The sequence below is a fragment of the Coregonus lavaretus genome, assembly GCF_964263955.1.
Source record: "Coregonus lavaretus genome assembly, chromosome: 3".
NCBI classification, from domain to species: domain Eukaryota; kingdom Metazoa; phylum Chordata; class Actinopteri; order Salmoniformes; family Salmonidae; genus Coregonus; species Coregonus lavaretus.
This window is the reverse complement of record NC_139990.1, coordinates 7,369,743-7,389,104: the sequence shown is the minus strand read 5'-3', so window position 1 is coordinate 7,389,104 and position 19,362 is coordinate 7,369,743. Positions and strand designations below refer to the sequence as shown.

At 44.1% G+C, this 19,362-nt stretch overlaps 1 protein-coding gene across 1 annotated transcript in view; it reads left to right on the top strand.

Moving 5' to 3' along the window:
• Nucleotides 1-19,362, top strand: part of LOC311122651 (insulin-like growth factor 2 mRNA-binding protein 3) — a 31,081-nt gene that overhangs the window by 7,890 nt on the left and 3,829 nt on the right. The window contains exons 3-11 of the mRNA XM_084158087.1: nucleotides 568-616; nucleotides 6,805-6,856; nucleotides 7,083-7,146; nucleotides 7,754-8,035; nucleotides 8,611-8,745; nucleotides 14,125-14,247; nucleotides 18,060-18,195; nucleotides 18,536-18,670; nucleotides 18,919-18,987. Of these exons, the coding sequence (XP_084014213.1) occupies nucleotides 568-616; nucleotides 6,805-6,856; nucleotides 7,083-7,146; nucleotides 7,754-8,035; nucleotides 8,611-8,745; nucleotides 14,125-14,247; nucleotides 18,060-18,195; nucleotides 18,536-18,670; nucleotides 18,919-18,987 (1,045 nt within the window). The remainder of the gene's footprint in view (nucleotides 1-567; nucleotides 617-6,804; nucleotides 6,857-7,082; nucleotides 7,147-7,753; nucleotides 8,036-8,610; nucleotides 8,746-14,124; nucleotides 14,248-18,059; nucleotides 18,196-18,535; nucleotides 18,671-18,918; nucleotides 18,988-19,362) is intronic.

Here is a 19,362-nt window from a genome sequence, read left to right as displayed (position 1 = left end):
TGGCCCCCTTCCTGTCTCTTCCTTTTTCCTTTACCTTCCTCCTCTCCCTCACTACCTCTCCTTGCCATGTGCTCCCTCTCTCTTTCTCTCGCTACCTCTCCTTGCCATGCGCTCCCTCTCTCTCTCTCGCTACCTCTCCTTGCCTTGCGCTCCCTCTCTCTCTCACTACCTCTCCTTGCCATGCGCTCCCTCTCTCTCTCTCACTACCTCTCCTTGCCATGCGCTCCCTCTCTCCCAATCCGTCTCATATTTTAATGGGATGATCTTGTTTTAACATTTTCTCCGCATCGAGCCACCCGTCCAACAATGCAACCGCTTCCCTCCCTTTTATTCTCCCTCCATCCATCCCTCCCTCCCTCTGGTGCACACCCGCTGGTTTTGGGAGTGGTATTAAACATTAGTCATGCCCACAGCTTGTACACCTCTCCTCTCACAGAGCATGGGATGATGGAAGGAGGCACCTACTAGCCTGCTGTGTTTTTAGAATGGGACACCTTGTCCTTTAGCCTAACCAACCACTGACGCTAACTGTCTCGCTTTATCTCCCTCTTTCTCTCCCTCTCGTAGGAGCTGTAAGCTGCAGATCAGGAACATTCCGCCTCATATGCAGTGGGAGGTAAGTGTTAATTGGTCCGTTGGTAAAGCTTTGGATCTATCTAGCTATACTGGGTCCTGTTCAATAGGAACAAATGTTAAAAAATCATTTGAAACAAAGTCAAAGTAAGCCTTTTTACTGGGTGCAAACAAGTACACTGAACAGGTTCTTTGCCATCTTTGGGTCAATTTTTAGTTCTGGATCCACTCGTTAGTTCTTTAGAACAGAGGCTGATATTGCAGGTCTCAATTTTCTCCTGGCTGTCTCAGTACGGTACTTTACAGTTAGGTTGTGTCCCAAATGGCACACTTCCCTTTATAGTGTACTACTTTTGACCAGGGCCCTTAGGGTGCCATTTAGGACACACATAATTATACTGAACAAAAATATAAACATCTAAAGTGTTGGTTTTATGTGCTGAAATGAAAAATTTTAATACACACAAAAAGCGTATTTCTCTCAAATTTTGTGCACAAATTTGTTTACATCCCTTTTAGTGAGCATTTCTCCTTTGCCAAGATAATCCATCCACCAGACAGGTGTGGCATATCAAGAAGCTGATTAAACAGCATGATTATTACACAGGTGCACCTTGTGCTGCCATGGGGACAATAAAAGGTCACTCTAAAATGTGCAGTTTTGTCACACAACACAATGCCACATGTCTGAAGTTTTGAGGGAGCGTGCAATTGGCATGCTGACTGCAGGAATGTCCAACAGAGCTATTGCCAGAGAATCTGTTAATTTCTCTACCATAAGCTGCCGCCAACGTCGTTTTAGAGAATTTGGCAGTACGTCCAACCGGCCTCACAACCACAGACCACGTGTAACCACGCCAGCTCAGGACCTCCACATCCGGCTCCTTCACCTGCGGGATTGTCTGATTTGCTGATTGGCTGGGCCTGGCTCCCCAGTGGGTGGGCCTTTGCCCAGTCGTGAAATACATAGATTAGGGCCTAATTTATTTATTTCAATTGACTGATTTCTTTCTATGAACTGTAACTCAGTAACATCTTTGAAATTGTTGCATTTCATATTTTTTTTCAGCACAGTTTACCATTAGTACAGGTAGTCATTTAGTAGTCGATGTTGGGGGACTATTTCGGTCAGAACAACTCATTAAGGGAGTGCGTGAGTTCCAGCATAAAGCAAGCATAGGACAGGCATTAAAGCTCAAATCTGTTTCATTGCTGCAGACTTGTTTGTCATGTAGGTATATACAGTGCCTTCGGAAAGTATTCAGACCCCTTGACTTTTTCCACATTTTGTTACGGTACAGCCTTATTCTAAAATTGATTAAAAAAATAAATAAATCCTCTACACGCAATACCCCATAATGACAAAGCGAAAACAGGTTTTTAGACATTTTTGCTAATTTTCTTTCTTTTTTTAAACGGATACCTTATTTACATAAGTATTCAGACCCTTTGCTATGAGACTCGAAGTTGAGCTCTGGTGCATCCTGTTTCCATTGATCATCCTTGGGATGTTTCTACAACTTGATTGGAGTCCACCTGTTGTAAATTAAATTGATTGGACATGATTTGGAAAGGCACACACCTGTCTATATAAGGTCCCACAGTTGACAGTGCATTTCAGAGCAAAAACCAAGCCATGAAGTTGAAGGAATTGTCCGTAGAGCTTCAAGACTGGATTGTGTTGAGGCACAGCACTGGGGAAGGGTACCAAGACATTTCTGCAGCATTGAAGGTCCCCAAGAACACTGGCCTCCATTCTCAAATGGAAGAAGTTTGGAACCACCAAGACTCTTCCTAGAGCTGGCCAGCCAAACGCAGCAGTCGGGGGAGAAGGGCCTTGGTCAGGGAGGTGATCAAGAACCCGATGGCCTCCAGAGTTCCTCTGTGGAGATGGGAGAACCTTCCAGAAGGACAACTGTCCTCCACCAATCAGGCCTTTATGGAAGAGTGGCCAGACGGAAGCCGCTCCTCAGTAAAAGACACATGACAGCCCGCTTGGAGTTTGCCAAAAGGCACCTCAGACCATGAGAAACAAGATTCTTTGGTCTGAAGAAACCAAGATTTTACTCTTTGGCCTGAATGCCGAGCGTCACGTCTGGAGGAAACCTGGCACCATCCCTACAGTGAAGCATGGTGGTGGCAGCATCATGCTGTGGGGATGTTTTTCAGCGGCAGGGAGTAGGAGACTAGTCAGGATCGAGGCAAAGATAAACGGCGCAAAGTACAGAGATCCTTGATGAAAACCTGCCCCAGAGCACTCAGGACCTCAGACTAGGGTGAAGTTCACCTTCCAACAGGACAACGACCCTAAGCACACAGCCAAGACAACGCAGAAGTGGCTTCGGGACAAGTCACTGAATGTCCTTGAGGGGCCCAGCCAGAGCCCGGACTTGAACCCGATCTAACATCTCTGGAGAGACCTGAAAATAGCTGTGCAGCAACGCTCCTCATCCAACCTGACAGAGCTTGAGAGGATCTGCAGGGAAGCATGGGAGAAACTCCCCAAATACAGGTGTGACGAACTTGTAGCGTCATACCCAAGAAGACTCGAGGCTGTAATCTTTACCAAAGGTGCCTCAAGAAAGTACTGAGTAAAGGGTCTGAATACTTATATAAATGTGATATTTCAGATTTGAGCAAAACCTTTATTTTGTCATTATGGGGTATTGTGTGTAGATGTGGGGGGGGGGGGAACAATTTCATAAATTTTTGAATAAGGCTGTAACCTAACAAAATGTGGAAAAAGTCAAGGTGTCTGAATACTTTCCGAAGGCACTGTATGTATGTAATCAATGGAGCTGTGATGGTCTGTGTAACTCCAGAGGATTGCCTTTTAGCCCAGTGACCTCCTAGTGAAGTGCAGCCCATGACATACCTGATGATGACAGGAAAAATGGCCATACAAATGCTGTGCTGCCCTTTGTATATGCCAACTCCTCTGCTAAGTTAAAATGAAAGGGACGTGAATAGCCATGCTAACCCAATGACGGCATGTACAGCATTCACAAATCAACAGATAAAAAGTTCATCAATGACTGAAATGCATGAATAGCCCAAAATATTGTTTGGAGACCATTATAAAACACTGTCAGTGAACATACTCATTGTTTAATGTATAGGATTGATTTAATATTATGGTACAATTTTACGATAACCTACCTCTTCCACATGAGTACACTAGACCGGGAAGAGGTAAGGAGGCCAGGGGATGTTTATGAATGGGAATGCAGAAGGAGATGGAAGTGTGCAACATTAAATTAGGGCACTTACAACAACAAAAGGAATGTACACTCAGACATGGGAACTTTTCAGATTTGGAGTAATATTGTAAAATGGCCTGCAATAGTGCCTTCAGAATGGGATTGATGCTAGCGGTCAACTGTCTTGTTTGGAGAGCAAAAAATTATCATCTGAGAAGCCGGTACATTCGTAGTGAGTCATCTCCGGTATTTCCCTCTTAATCCTTGATCCTTTCTGCTTGCAATCTAAATAAGGGAAAGGAAAGGGGGATATCTAGTCAGTTGTACAACTGAATGCATTCAACTGAAATGGGTCTTCCGCATTTAACCTAACCCCTTTATGGAGTGGGTCTGTGTCACGGGCAAAATCTACTTTAGCAAAGGGCTGTTTCATTTCTCAATTTGACCAATTGGAATACAGTTGATGGACAAAGGTTATTCTTCCATTCTAAACTCAGTGAATAGGCTAAAGTAAGACTGATTTGAGGCTCTCTGCCCTTTTTGAGTGTTCTGTTCTAAATTGACACCATGCTTTTGTGGTTGGTAGCCTGTATATAGCATGTTGGCTAGCTGATGGCCTTTGCACCAGAGGGGGTTATGGTGCAGGTTAGGTTTTTTCGTCATGAATCTTGTTCTGGAGGCAGCTCTGCATAGTGGTCACTAGCTGGCACAGCCACAAAGTCATATAGTCAGATTCTAACCATAACCTCACTGCTAACCCTAATGCCTAAACTTTAAATTAAGACCAAAAAGCAAAAGTAGTTTATGCATTTATACAATATAGCCAATTTTGACTTTGCAGCTGTCCTATCTCAGGGGAAATTGCTCAATTCTGCCTCGAGGACAAGAATCATGACTAAATGTCAACCTGCGGTTGTGGTAGGGTTGGAATGGAGGGGGGACACCGAACAAAGTTTTTGATGTAAAGGAGACCTTGTATCTTATTAGGAAGATAACATGGTGCCTCAGCACAAAGCCATGCAGGCAGAGAGCAATGGTAGCATGTTCGCTAGGCTAGCTCGCTATGAGTGGGTGGGACAGACACTCACAGAATGTGTAGCATTACTCCTGTTCCGCCCCTCCCCCCAATCCAACCACCACTTCCTGCAGGAATGCACTCCACCCTTTCCTGAATGCCCTGGATTCTCATTGGCTGGGTTCTGGAGACGGACAGGCGTGGCAGCCAGTGAACATGGAGGTGCTACTCGCCACATGGAATGTTGTATCAGTGCTGGGAACAGCCAATGGGACGACTTTGAGATGGCTCCGGGGCAGGTGGGAAGGGGATTGGTGGGTTGGGAGAAAAAGAGGACCTGGAGGGAAGTTGATTGGTCACAAAGGGGGGGTTGAGCTCTTGTGGGTGTGTCTTCCAGTAAGCCTGGGCATGATTGGATGTCCTCGGCCTGTAGTCTGCGTTTGGATCCTTCTCTCCATCGCTCCCTCCCTGATGACTGCACTTGAAAGAGGAGAACATTTTATCTAGTAGAATTCAAATCCTGTGCTTGCCAGATTTGGGCAGGTTGCCAGAATGGGTTGGCTCTGACATTGATTTTGGTTCTCCTAATAAAAAGCAAATCAATTCCCCCCCGACTTTCTCTATGGACTCACAAGGGAATAAAGATCAGTTGTTCAGCTTGATAATGTGGGGAAATAAAACTTCATGAACACAATTTAGGAAGTTCTTTCTCCTGTTTGAGAATGTAATATAATGGTGTGATTCACCAAAGTAGGAAGACATTGCCTCTCAGAGGGAGTAGTGCTGATATAGCATCAGGTACCCCCTGTCCATGTGATCATATTCATTGTGATCTAAAAGGCAAAACTGATCCTAAATCAACACTCTTACTGAGACGCTTGATTCATACGTCCCCAAGGTCTCTGGTTGATGGGTGGTATTGAAGGGCCAGTTAGTTGAATCACAGGACCCATAATACCAGGCGTTGAACAGTTCAGATGCAAAGTTTGGTAACAGAATGATGAAACAAACCGCCATCCTGTTACCCAACTTTGCATCTGCACATTTCTTTAAGTAAATGTTTTTGTAAAATGTTCTGTGGAATTTGTTAAAGGTAGTCCTTGTGCATGGTTGTATGGTTTAACTTTGCAATCGTTGGATTTTGTTTGACACTCCTTTTTATTCTCAATCATTCTGTTACAGTGGAATTTCCCTTAACCATAAATGGCTTTAGGTAAAACCCTCTGGTAAATGATCTTATTATCATGATGGGCCCATGGGCTGTTCATTGGGATGTGGCCGTGGTGTGTTGGAGTGAAGTTGTGCCTAGACTGATCTTGGGTCACTTTTGTATTTTCCCCACTAATGGTTAAGGTTAGGATTGGGGAAGAGGAATCTGATCCTAGATCTGTACCTAGGGAAAAATTCACCCCAGGGCTTGTGTTCGTGATCACCTGCTGGGTGTTGACGAATGGTGGTGATTCAACATGTAGAATTGAACTGAAATTGACGGCCGACGTTCTGGTCAGAGGCGAAAGGACGGCCGTCCATTGCTTTGCTGTTTCCTGGCCACTTGTACATCAAGCTGCCTCACGCTACAGAAACAGGAGATGGGCTCCTGCCCAATGGGCTGTTCTGGCTCGGACAAGAAACAGGAGATGGGCACCTGCCCAATGGGCCGTTCTGGCTCGGACAAGAGCGGCAGGTAGCCTAGCGTTTAGAGTGTTGGGTCAGTAACTGCAAGGTCGCTGGATCAAATACCCCAGCCAACAAGGTGAAAAATCGGCCGATGTGCCCTTGAGCAAGGCACTTAACCCTAATTTGCTCCAGGGATGCCATACTACTATGGCTGACCGTGTAAAACAACACATTTCACTGCACCTATCCGGTGTATATGACAATGAAACATATTTGTTATTTACTTACAGAACTGTACTCACCAGAAAGGCAGTTTGGGTCTCCATGATGGTGTGAAAAAGACACTAACACCTCTCCGGTCTGGTTCTAATCACACTCTTTCCTGTGGTTCTGGGTCAGGTTCTGGACGGCATGTTGGCCCAGTATGGCACAGTGGAGAACTGCGAGCAAGGTACGCGCACACATGTAAACGCACACACCACACGTACGTGCGAACACACATACACACTCCTTAGCATGTCTGTTTGTCTTCTGCATCTGCTGTCTGTGTGAGCATGTTTCTATTAGGTCTTTGTTCAAGTCTGTGACTGTACAGTTGAAGTACATGTTTAGTGTATAAACTTGTATCGCCTTGTGTGTTTGTGGGTGTTGCGTCCATGCTCTCTCTCTCCTCACAGTAAATACAGACACAGACACTGCAGTGGTCAACGTCAGATACGGTGCTAAGGACCAGGCCAGACTGTAAGCGCGTGCACACACACACCTACATACCTACCCTCCTTTTCTTAGTTTGACTGCTCTTGCAGAAAGACTACATTTGTCTGAGTGGTTTACACTCTTTCCCCACACTGCATTTGTATTGAATCTATTTTAATTGATTCCCTTTATTTGTTAGTTCACCTGACTCCTCTCCACCCTCTAAAGCAGTCACTTCTAATTAGTTGCTGCTATAGGAGTAACATGCTGGCTGAGAGATGCTAGCTCACTGCTGCCCTCTGGTGCATGTGTGGCGCTCTGGCCTTTCCTGGTAAAGTGGGCGTGGATGGTGTATGAAAATGAATGGGATCCTTCAGAGCAGTTCACAGAACAGTCAGTCCTAGCCGTGTAGAGCAAAAGTGTGTGCAGGGTTTTGTTCCAGCCCTGAACTAATATACCTGATTCTTGTAATGCCTTAATCAAGATCTTGTTTCATTAGTGGGATAGAGAGAAAATACAATTGTGAACTGTCTTTGGATCTTGCATCATTATCTAGAGGGGTCAAGCAAGTTTCTCCTTCTCTGTGACCGAAAGCTTTCTATTATCAGTGCTGTGACAGTGAGTGATTGCTGTCTCTTTGTGTGGTTGCCAGGGCAATGGAGAAGCTGAATGGCTTCCTGATGGAGAACTTTGCCCTGAAGGTGTCGTACATCCCTGACGAGACTGCCACCGCTGACGCCCCACCTCTGGGAGGGGGTAGGAGGGGCTTCGTCCCCCGTGGCCCGCCCCGCTCGGGTTCTCCGGGCCTGGGGGCGCGTCCCAAACTACAGTCGGAAGTCCCCTTGCGCATACTCGTCCCCACGCAGTTTGTAGGAGCCATCATCGGCAAGGAGGGAGCCACCATTCGCAACATCACCAAACAGACACACTCAAAGTAGGACTACCTCCCTGATCATGTACACAGTACACACCCTAAAGGTTGCTGGGGTGCATTCAGCAGGACACAACGTTGTGCAACATTCAGATAGAAATAAAGCATGTAGGTCAAACACCCCTCTCTTAAATGTAGAATTAGAAATTACGTTGGCACTATTCAATACATTTCTATCTGCAACTTTCCACAACGTTTGGCTACTGAACTTGGCCCTGATTTTATGTCCATAAATGTAAATTAATTTTATGATTCCCTTCTTGGCTTGGCAATATAAATAATCAGACTCAATAGATTTTGGCTCTGGCTACCTATTGATGTGACCCTCTCAAGGCATCTCAAGTTGAAAAAGATGGACTTTGACCGTTTCACCTATCTTCTGTGTTTTCTGTGGGATTAAGCCAGTAGAAAGGGTGGATGCTGGGATTGAACCCTGGTCTCCAGTAGGGAGTAGTATGAGACTAGCCAATAGCGTAACCGCTAGACGACGGGCTCTGCACACTCTAGCTGTTTTTTTTGGGGTGAGAATAAGATTCTTCCCTTCAAACGCCATCATTCTCTCTGTTGCCCCTCACCAGGATCGACATCCACAGGAAGGAGAATGCGGGAGCGGCAGAGAAGCCCATCACGGTCCACTCCACCCCAGAGGGCTGCTCCAACGCCTGCAGAACCATCATGGAGATCATGCAGAAGGAGGCCCTCGACACCAAGTTGTGAGTTCACGCATGCATACACACGTGAACTGACAGCATTTAAACTAATTTGCAGATATGAAACAATCATAATACAGTGCATTTGGAAAGTATTCAGACCCCTTGAATTGTTCCACATTTTGTTACGTTACAGCCGTATTCTAAAAAGGATTTTAAAAAATTAAAATAAAAACTCAATCTACACACAATACCCCATAATGACAAAGCGAAAACAGGTTTTTTAAATGTTGGCGAATTTATGAAAAGTAAACACATACCTTATTTACATAAGTATTCAGACCCTTTGCTATGAGACTCGATATTTTTGGTATTTTATTTGGATCCCCATTAGCTGTTGCAAAAGCAGCAGCTACTCTTCCTGGGGTCCACACGAAACATGACATAATACAGAACATTAATAGACAAGAACAGCTCAAGGACAGAACAACATACTTTTTTTTTTTTTTTAAAGGCACACGTAGCCTACATGTCAATACATACACACAAACTATCTAGGTCAAATAGGGGAGAGGCGTTGTGCCATGAGGTGTTGCTTTATCTGTTTTTTTTAAACCAGGTTTGCTATTTATTTGAGCAATATCAGATGGAACGGAGTTCCATGCAATAATGGCTCTATATAATACTGAACGCTTTCTTCAATTTGTTCTGGATTTGGGGACTGTGAAAAGACCCCTGGTGGCATGTCTGGTGGGGTAAGTGTGTGTCAGAGCTGTGTGTAAGTTGACTATGCAAACAATTTGGGATTTTCAACACATTAATGTTTCTTATAAAAATAAGTGATTGAGTCGTTCTCTCAACACTTAGCCAAGAGAGACTGGCATGCGTAGTATTTATATCATCCCTCTTATTACAATGAAGAGCAATACGTGCCGCTCTGTTCTGGGCCAGCTGCAGCTTAACTGGGTCTTTACCTGCAGCACTCGACCACACGACTGGACAATAATCAAGATAAGACAAAACTAGAGTCTGCAGAACTTGCTTTTTGGAGTGTGGTGTCAAAAAAGCAGAGCATCTCTTTATTACGGACAGACCTCTCCCCATCTTTACAACCATTGAATCTATATATTTTGACCATGACAGTTTACAATCTAAGGTAATGCCAAGTAATTTAGTCTCCTCAACTTGTTCAACAGCCACACCATTCATTACCAGATTCAGCTGAGGTCTAGAACTTGGGGAATGATGTGTACCAAATACAATGCTTTTAGTTTTAGAGATGTTCAGCACCAGTTTATTACTGGCCACCCATTCCAAAACAGACTGCAACTCTTTGTTAAGGGTTTCAGTGACTTCATTAGCTGTGGTTGCTGATGCGTATATGGTTAAATAATCAGCATACATGGACACATGCTTTGTTTAATGCCAGTGGCAGGTCATTGGTAAAAATAGAAAAGAGTAGAGGGCCTAGAGAGCTGCCCTGCGGTACACCACACTTTACATGTTTGACATTAGAGAAGCTTCCATTAAAGAGAACCCTTTTGAGTTCTATTAGATAGATGGCTCTGAATCCACGATATGGCAGAGTTTTTCAACAACCGGTTATGTTCAATAATATAAGAGGCTGCACTGAAGTCTAACAGTATAGCTCCCACAATGTTCTTATCAATTTCTTTCAACCAATAATCAGTCATTTGTGTCAGTGCAGTACATGTTGAGTGCCCTTCTCTATAAGCATGCTGAAAGTCTGTTAATTTGTTTACAGAGAAATAGCATTGTATTTGGTCAACACAATCCAACAGTTTGCTAAGAGCTGGCAGCAAGCTTATAGGTCTGCTGTTAAAACCAGTAAAGGCCGCTTTACTACTCTTGGGTAGCGGAATTACTTTGGCTTCCCTCCAGGCCTGAGGACAGACGTTCCTCTAGGCTCAGATTAAAGATATAACAGATAGGAGTGGCTATAGTCAGCTACCATCCTCAGTAGCTTTCCATCTATGTTGTCAATACCAGGAGGTTTGTCATTATTGATAGATAACAATTTTTCCACCTCTCCCACACTAACTTCACAAAATTCAAACTTGCAATGCTTTTCTTTCAGTTTTTTTTTTATGCATGAATACGATGGCTCACTGTTCGTTGTTGGCATTTCCTGCCTAAGTTTGCCCACTTTGCCAATAAAGTAATCATTAAAATAATTGGCAACATCAAATGGTTTTGTGATGAATAAGCCATCTGATTCGATGAAAGATGGAGTTGAATTTGTCTTTCTGCACGTAATTTCATTTAAAGTTCTCAAGTTTTTTTTCCCATCATTCTTTATATCATTGCTCTTGGCATCATAATACAGTTTCTTCTTCTTTATGTTGAGTTTAGTCACATCATTTTCTCAATTTGGGTTAAGTCGGCCAGTCAGATGTGCAGCCAGACTTATTAGCCACTCCTTTTGCCACATCTCTTTCAACCATAGTTTTTCAATTCCTCATCAATCCATGGAGCCTTATTGTGTATCCTGTTTCCATTGATCATCCTTAATGTTTCTACAACATGATTGGAGTCCACCTGTGGTAAATTCAATTGATTAGACATGATTTGGAAAGGCACACACCTGTCTATATAAGGTCCCACAGTTGACAGTGCATGTCAGAGCAAAAACTAAGCCATGAGGTCGAAGGAATTGTCCGTAGAGCTCAGACAGGATTGTGTCGAGGCACAGATCTGGGGAAGGGTACCAAAAAATGTCTGCAGCATTGAAGTTCCCCAAGAGCACTGTGGCCTTCATCATTCTTAAATGGAAGAAGTTTTGAACCACCAAGACTCTTCCTAGAGCTGGCCGCCCGGGGGAGAAGGGCCTTGGTCAGGTAGGTGAACAAGAACCTGATGGTCACTCTGACAGAGTTCCTCAGTGGAGATGGGAGAACCTTCCAGTAGGACAACCGTCTCTGCAGCACTCCACCAATCAGGCCTGTATGGTAGAGTGGCCAGACGGAAGCCGCTCCTCAGTAAAAGGCACGACAGTCTGCTTGGAGTTTGCCAAAAGGCACCTAAAGGACTCTCAGACCATGAGAAACATTATCTTGAACCCGATCGAACATCTCTGGAGAGAACTGAAAATAGCTGTGCAGTGACACTCCCCTTCCAAACTGACCGAGCTTGAGAGGATCTGCAGAGAAGAATGAAACTCCCCAAATACAGGTGTGCCAAGCTTGTAGCGTCATACCCAAGAAGACTCGAGGCTGTAATTGCTGCCAGAGGTGCTTCAATAAAGTACTGAGTAAAGGGTCTGAATACTTATGTGGTCCTCTGTAGCTCCGCTGGTAAAGCACGGCGCTTGTAACGCCAGGGTAGTGGGTTCGATCCCCGGGACCACCCATACACACAAAAGTATGCACGCATGACTGTAAGTCGCTTTGGATAAAAGCGTCTGCTAAGTGGCATTATTAAATGTGATATTTCTGTTTTTTATTTTTAATACATTTGCAAAAATGTATAACCTGTTTTTGCTTTGTCATTATGGGGTATTGTGTGTTAGATTGAAGGGGAAAAAACAGTTTAATCAATTTTAGAATAAAGCTGTAATGTAACAAAATGTGGAAAAAGTCAAGGGGTCTGAATACTTTCTGAGTGCACTGCCCAGTTTATGCTTCAAAACCAACTATATAACAGGTTTTAAAAATAGGTTGTTTTACTAAAAATTCCATGACATACAGTGAGGCATTGTTGGCAGAATTGATGGATGCAGTTCAATGCATGATTAATATAATTCACCAATACATTTCTTGGTAGTCCAAAACGTTTAGCTATCAGGTTGTAAATCAAAGCTGGCCTGGTACATTGTTTGCTGCCTCCATTCAGCATGCACTGTTTCAGTTTCAATGACTCAATATTTTGGACAAAAACGGACGCCTGTAACTAAGGCTGGGAATGTCAATACAATCAAACTAGCAAGGGAAATAATCACAAGTTAGTCATAACATCAGTAATAGGCTAGTGCACATGTCAAACAAGGCGTGACACATTTCTATCCAGCCCGGCAATGATTTGGGTTGTCAATTCATTTTGGCCCGCTACAATACCGCCAGCCAAGGACTCCCATGAGAGTGCTAGCCATTCAATGCCATTTTCACTATGCTAGTACTTCCTGGTTTGGGGGCTTATCTAAGTTTCTGAAGGGGAAGCTCCAGATAGCCCAGAATAAGCTGATAAGGGTAGTATTGAAGGTGAGTCATCATACTCGCATAGGCAGGAGCTGCTTTCAAGTAACTCAACTGGCTGTCTGTTGAGGCTAGGGTGTCCCAGATTTAGACTGGGTTTGGTTTACAGCAGTATTTGTCGTTCTGCGCCCAGATATCTAACTGATTACTTTCCCCATGTTAGGAATGCACACAATCACAGCACCAGATCAGGTGTTGCTAATGTGTGCTTATACCGGTTCAGGGGTAATGCTGGGAAAGGTACTTTATTGTATACTGGAGCCTCAGAGTGGAATGAGTTGCCTCTGCCCATAAAAACAACATAATAAACTGTTTGTCTTCTGTGCCCATTTTTAAAGCACCTTTTGTTTTATTATCTCACTGTCCTACTGTGTTGGATCTTGACTAGCCATCTTGTCTGAAGAGGACCACAATGGAAATAAGTCTTAGACTTTATCCTCGATTTTACTCATGTGCATGTATGGCTTTTCAAGTTGTATGGATGGTTGTTTTCTTAAAATGGTAGAATTAATAAACTAAGACGAGCAGGCTATCAGTGTAATTTTGACTGCCAACTAGCTGAAAAAGTTTGAGGTTTTGTCTTGTTGCCTCGTTACATTTTAGCTCATCTCGTTCTGGCTAGCATTAGCTAGTTGTTGATCATGTTTATGTGCGTAGGCAACTGAGGGGGAGAAACTACCTAGGACTGAAGTTCCCAAATGTAAAAGTATTTACATATTTGCAGAAATCCATTCAGGTGTATTTTGTGTCTTTTGGCGAATGCGTTCTAATCTAAAGTCACGCTGTTGCTACTGCCTGTAAACACACAGTCCAGTTCAAAGTGAATGATGGCCGGCCCATGTGGCAAATGGCTCATTTGCATATAGGCCTATTGTAGCTCTGATTGGCTATGGTGCACCGGTCTGCGTAGATGCTGGTTCTGGACAAGACAGATGTTTTTATTTACTGCAGTGTCTATTAATTGTCCAACCGCATGGCCGCGTTTCCTCTATTGCTATAGAAATTTCACAAATGCCTTGCTCTGTCATTCCCAAACATTCTATGAATTTATGAAAACGTGAATGACTAATTGCTCACAGAAAAGTGTAATTTCTTCCTGGGGGAGTAGATGATCAGATTTTAATACGATTTCATTTTGCTAAAACGCTGTTAGTTCCACTTTTAATTATTCTACAACTTGAACAATAGACCCCTGTCTTTCTCTCTTTCTCTGCCTCCTCTCTATCAACAGTACTGAGGAGATTCCACTGAAGATTCTGGCTCACAACAACTTTGTGGGCCGACTGATCGGGAAGGAAGGACGGAACCTAAAGAAGATTGAAGTGGACACAGAGACCAAGATCACGATCTCCCCGTAAGATGACCACACACGCGTCCCAAAATCACAATTTCTAATTTCTCGGACCACGTAATAATAATAATAATAATAATAATGGCTATTTTAGCATGTAAATCTTGGTGTGGCAAATTCAACCACATTTTTGGGGGATGCATGCCAGCAAAGCCACAACACAACACTAAACAATACATTAATTGCACTATAACGTGACAAACGGTGCCCTCAAACTGTTTGGACCTACATAAAGCTGTCCCGACAGCGGAGCGTTCCTTTCAGCATCATGGAGCATTACCACCGCTACACCTGGCTATCAGCGGAGCCTCGTCTGGCTGCGAAATAGTTCATTCAGCCTAAATTACTGCCTTAAAAAAAAACAATCATGGCTGACTTCAGCACTTTCAAAATGGACACAGACAGAAATTCAGGTGTTAGTTCAGAGAAGGACTTCATCTTGCTGAATTTAACTTTACTCTTTAAGTCACCAGAGAGAGCGACACAGTTAGCTTACCATTTTAAGTATTATATTTATCCATTTTTATCGACAATACGCCTATACTGACGCACAGACACCACATTGCGCAAACAAAACAACCCGTGCAATATCAACTGGAATTACATGGGTCTATTACTGAACTTTCACTGGCAAACATGGTTACAGACCCAACAACAGTTTCCCCTCCTCGTGGAGAAAAGCACATGAGCTAATTATAATACACAAAGTAAGCAAAACAAAGAAATGCATAATTCCAACGTTGCCTAAAATGCTAAGATACTGAGAGACCTAATATAAGCAATATAACAATTGTGATGTACAAAGTATGGCATAAGGGAACTATGAGCAGATGAGGCAAGACGTAATTTTGATGACATTAATGCGCAAGCGAAGACTGACGATAGGCCTATAACTATTTGTTCAGCACTTTTGAAATGGACAGCGACATAATTCAGAATATGGGCCGTTCTTACAATATTCGCCCTGTACACCAAGTCAGAAACGTATGATAAATAACGGGGGTATATAAGTAGACAAAGCTTTTTACAATATTCGATGATGACATTTCTCTGAAACTGGCTATAGGCTACGTGCGCACCACCAAGTCATAACAGTGTAGGCTTAGTTCTGAGGGGGAGAGGGACCAAATTATTAGGGTGAGACACATGGGGTACTAACAGCTTACTACACAACATGCACTTAGTATTACTTTCTTAGCTACATTATGCGTATCTCCCTGGCATATTATATCATTTATACATCAGCATACAAGACACAGGCTTATTTTTGGACTCACCGTTGCTGTGCTCACAAGGTGGCGTGGCGATCCTTCTTGTGGGCAAACTTTGTCAAAGTCTGGCATTGTCTGTATATATGGTGCTTTCAAGACAACTGGGAACTCAACAAAAAAAAAAAACAGGTCGAATCATGTCAGTGATCGTCAGGTCGGAAAGTTGGAGCTCTAGGAAGAGACCCGAGTTCCCGACCTTGAAATTCCAAGTTAGATGACCGTTCAAAACGTATTTTCCCAGTCAGAGCTAGTTTTTTGCCGAGTTCCCAGTGGTCTTGAACGCACCGAAGTCTTGAGATTTCCCGGTTCTGAGTTCCCAGTTGTTTTGAACACTGCAGAAGTCATGCTGGATTGACAGCATGGCAAATGTATTCAGCCCTTTTTGGCCCAAAGGAAAGGGAAAGGGGGATATCTAGTCAGTTGTACAACTGAATGCATTTAACTGAAATGTGTCTTCCGCATTTAACCCAACCCCTCTGAATCAGAGAGGTGCGGACGGCTGCCTTAATCGACAGCCACGTCTTCGGAGCATGGTGTTGCATGTTAATGTTTATCCTTTTAAACTTGGAAAAAGAGACCCTTTCAGATATTTTTAAATCCTTAAACCCAGACTTGGACCACACACCCTCTCCACCAAATAGCAGGCAGGGGAAGCAAAATAGTGATTGCTTTGCGACGTTGGCAGTTAGCCACTGATTCCTTCCAAACCATTCATTGTTGAATTTGCGATTTCTGACTTCTGTAATGTTTATGTTCAATGGCAAATGAGCACCGATAGGTTTTATCTATAATTTCTCTTCATAGGAAAAGGACTTCAAATCAAATTTTATTGGTCACATGCGCCGAATACAACAGGTGCAGACATTACAGTGAGATGCTTACTTACAGCCCTTAACCAACAGTGCATTTATTTTTAACCAAAAAAGTTAAAATAAAACAACAACAAAAAAAGTGTTGAGAGAAAAAAGAGCAGAAGTAAAATAAAGTGACAGTAGGGAGGCTATATATACAGGGGGGTACCGTTGCAGAGTCAATATGCGGGGGCACCGGCTAGTTGAGGTAGTTGAGGTAATATGTACATGTGGGTAGAGTTAAAGTGACGATGCATAAATAATTAACAGAGTAGCAGCAGCGTAAAAAGGATGGGGTGGGGGGGCAGTGCAAATAGTCCGGGTAGCCATGATTAGCTGTTCAGGAGTCTTATGGCTTGGGGGTAGAAGCTGTTGAGAAGTCTTTTGGACCTAGACTTGGCACTCCGGTACCGCTTGCCGTGCGGTAGCAGAGAGAACAGTCTATGACTAGGGTGGCTGGAGTCTTTGACAATTTTGAGGGCCTTCCTCTGACACCGCCTGGTATAGAGGTCCTGGATGGCAGGAAGCTTGGCCCCAGTGATGTACTGGGCCGTACGCACTACCCTCTGTAGTGCCTTGCGGTCGGAGGCCAAGCAGTTGCCATACCAGGCGGTGATGCAACCAGTCAGGATGCTCTCGATGGTGGAGCTGTAGAATTTTTTGAGGATCTGAGGACCCATGCCAAATCTTTTCAGTCTCCTGAGGGGGAATAGGCTTTGTCGTGCCCTCTTCACGACTGTCTTGGTGTGTTTGGACCATGATAGTTCGTTGGTGATGTGGACACCAAGGAACTTGAAGCTCTCAACCTGTTCCACTACAGCCCTGTCGATGAGAATGGGGGCGTGCTCAGTCCTCTTTTTTTTTTCCTACTTTCCTACTTGCCAGTAGATTGTTGACATGATTCATGATGACTGCTTGCTAGCTAAAATTTTGAAAGTATGATGTTGACATGAGCAGTCCAATCAAAGCTATGGTAGATATAACGTGATTTGAAGTAATTTAAAAAATATATATATAATTTTATCTGTGACCAATGACCTTGAGCCTTCTTGGACGGGCACTTCTAATTTAAGTCTATGTCAGCACCCAAGGGGGGCTTGAACTGCCTAGCTCTCCCTGTAGATTCTGCGGTGACAGTGTCCCCATGAGTGACAGCACACTGAGCCAATCACAGAGCAACTAGGGAAGATTACCAATGCCTGCGCTCTGTATTTTCACTGGCTGCCCCTCCACTACAGAAAGCACTGAGCTAGGCATTTTGGAGCTGCCTTACTCAAGACAGAGACCGTGTTTGTATGCGGCTTTATTAACTCAAGGATTAAATTTTTACATTGTTTGCAAACTGATATCTGACACAAATTAATGCCAAAATAACATGCAAAACAGGCACACACAATAATATTTTTTTGCTAAACAGGCAGGGCTCTTCACATTATCAAAATTACTGGATCTCTTTGTACAAGCGCCACACACATGCATACATTTTCGTCTCATCAAAATTACCTCTGTAAAATAATCCCACTAACACACCAATGACAAAATCCTCATGTCTCTAAGGTATAAGGAACACAACAAGATCAGTCTCCCATCACAATACGCGCGCACACCACACACACACACACACACACACACACACACACACACACACACACACCCACTAGAGACCAAGGTGGTAATGGATGTCCTCCTCCAGTCTCCAGGACCTGACCCTGTACAACCCTGAGAGGACCATCACAGTGAAGGGTTCCATCGAGGCGTGCTCCCGAGCCGAGGAGGAAGTCATGAAGAAGGTCAGGGAGTCGTATGAGAATGACGTGGCCGCTATGAACGTAGGTCCTTGTTCTAACGCACTTGGCATGGCACGCTGTGTTAGTAGAACCAAAGAATCTGGAGTAGTGTCCCTATAGTGTTCTACTTTTGTGCACTATATAGGGTGCCATTTGAGACGCAACCTGGGAGATTTCATTTTTTAGTTTTAATGAAATGACAAGTGAGGGTATAGAAATGAAATGTTTAACTACTTGCTACGGACCTGCGTTTGCCGTCCCTCAGCCTTTAATTGTATTTGAGTGGTTTCCCTGAGATCTTTTTCTGTTCTAGTTCATTTTGGCTGGTAGAAATCTCTTTCTCTCTCCCGCTATCCATCTCTCGCTCTCTGTCTCTCCCCAGCTCCAGTCTAACCTGATTCCAGGACTCAACCTGAATGCCTTGGGTTTGTTCCCTGGTGGTGCTCCAGGTATGGGCCCCTCCATGGGACACAACGTCCCACCTCCCGGTGCCCAGGGTGGCTACTCCTCATTCGGGGTGAGTGTCTGGACCCTTCCCCTCCCCGCCCACATCCCTGGGTCTACTCCACAGGGCCTCTTGGTGATGCTTTAAGATACCCCCCTCCTTACAGAGCTGTTCTGCAAGAAGAAACCTAAAACAGACCAACCTCTGACTGAGAAGCCATTTTGGATCTTTCAGTGACCCTGTCTGTGTTTTTCTCTCCTTATAGAGCAGCCATTTGGGGGCACGACAGTGACTTGGTTTCGTGTTATTCTCTCCTATAGAGCAGTTCCTTCGGGGGTGAAGGGCCATTTTGGGCGTCTGTGCTGTCGGCGAGCAGCCAGCCCCTCTCTGTAAGTCTCCCTTCCCACAGTGCTTTGCACGGCTTCTGGCTGCTCGCTGCCGGATAGGGTAACGAGGTAGGGCTCGCCACAGCTAAACTCCACCCCTCCCAGTAACCTTTGACCCCTAGGGAGGGCTTAACACGTCTATGTTCATTTCTTTAAAACCTGCTGGGAAGGGGCCCCTAGTCCCCGAGGACCTCAGTGTCTGCTGAGTTTAGTTGGGCCCTCAACTTGAGAAGACAAAAAAGCAGCTATTGAACACCTTGGCATGTTTAGAAGGTTACAAATGGGTGCAAATGTTTTCAAGCGGGCACCTTTCTATTGAACAGTTTTTAATCTGGAACCGCCTCCTTGGGAAAAGGTTTTCTCCCATCTGGAGGCTTC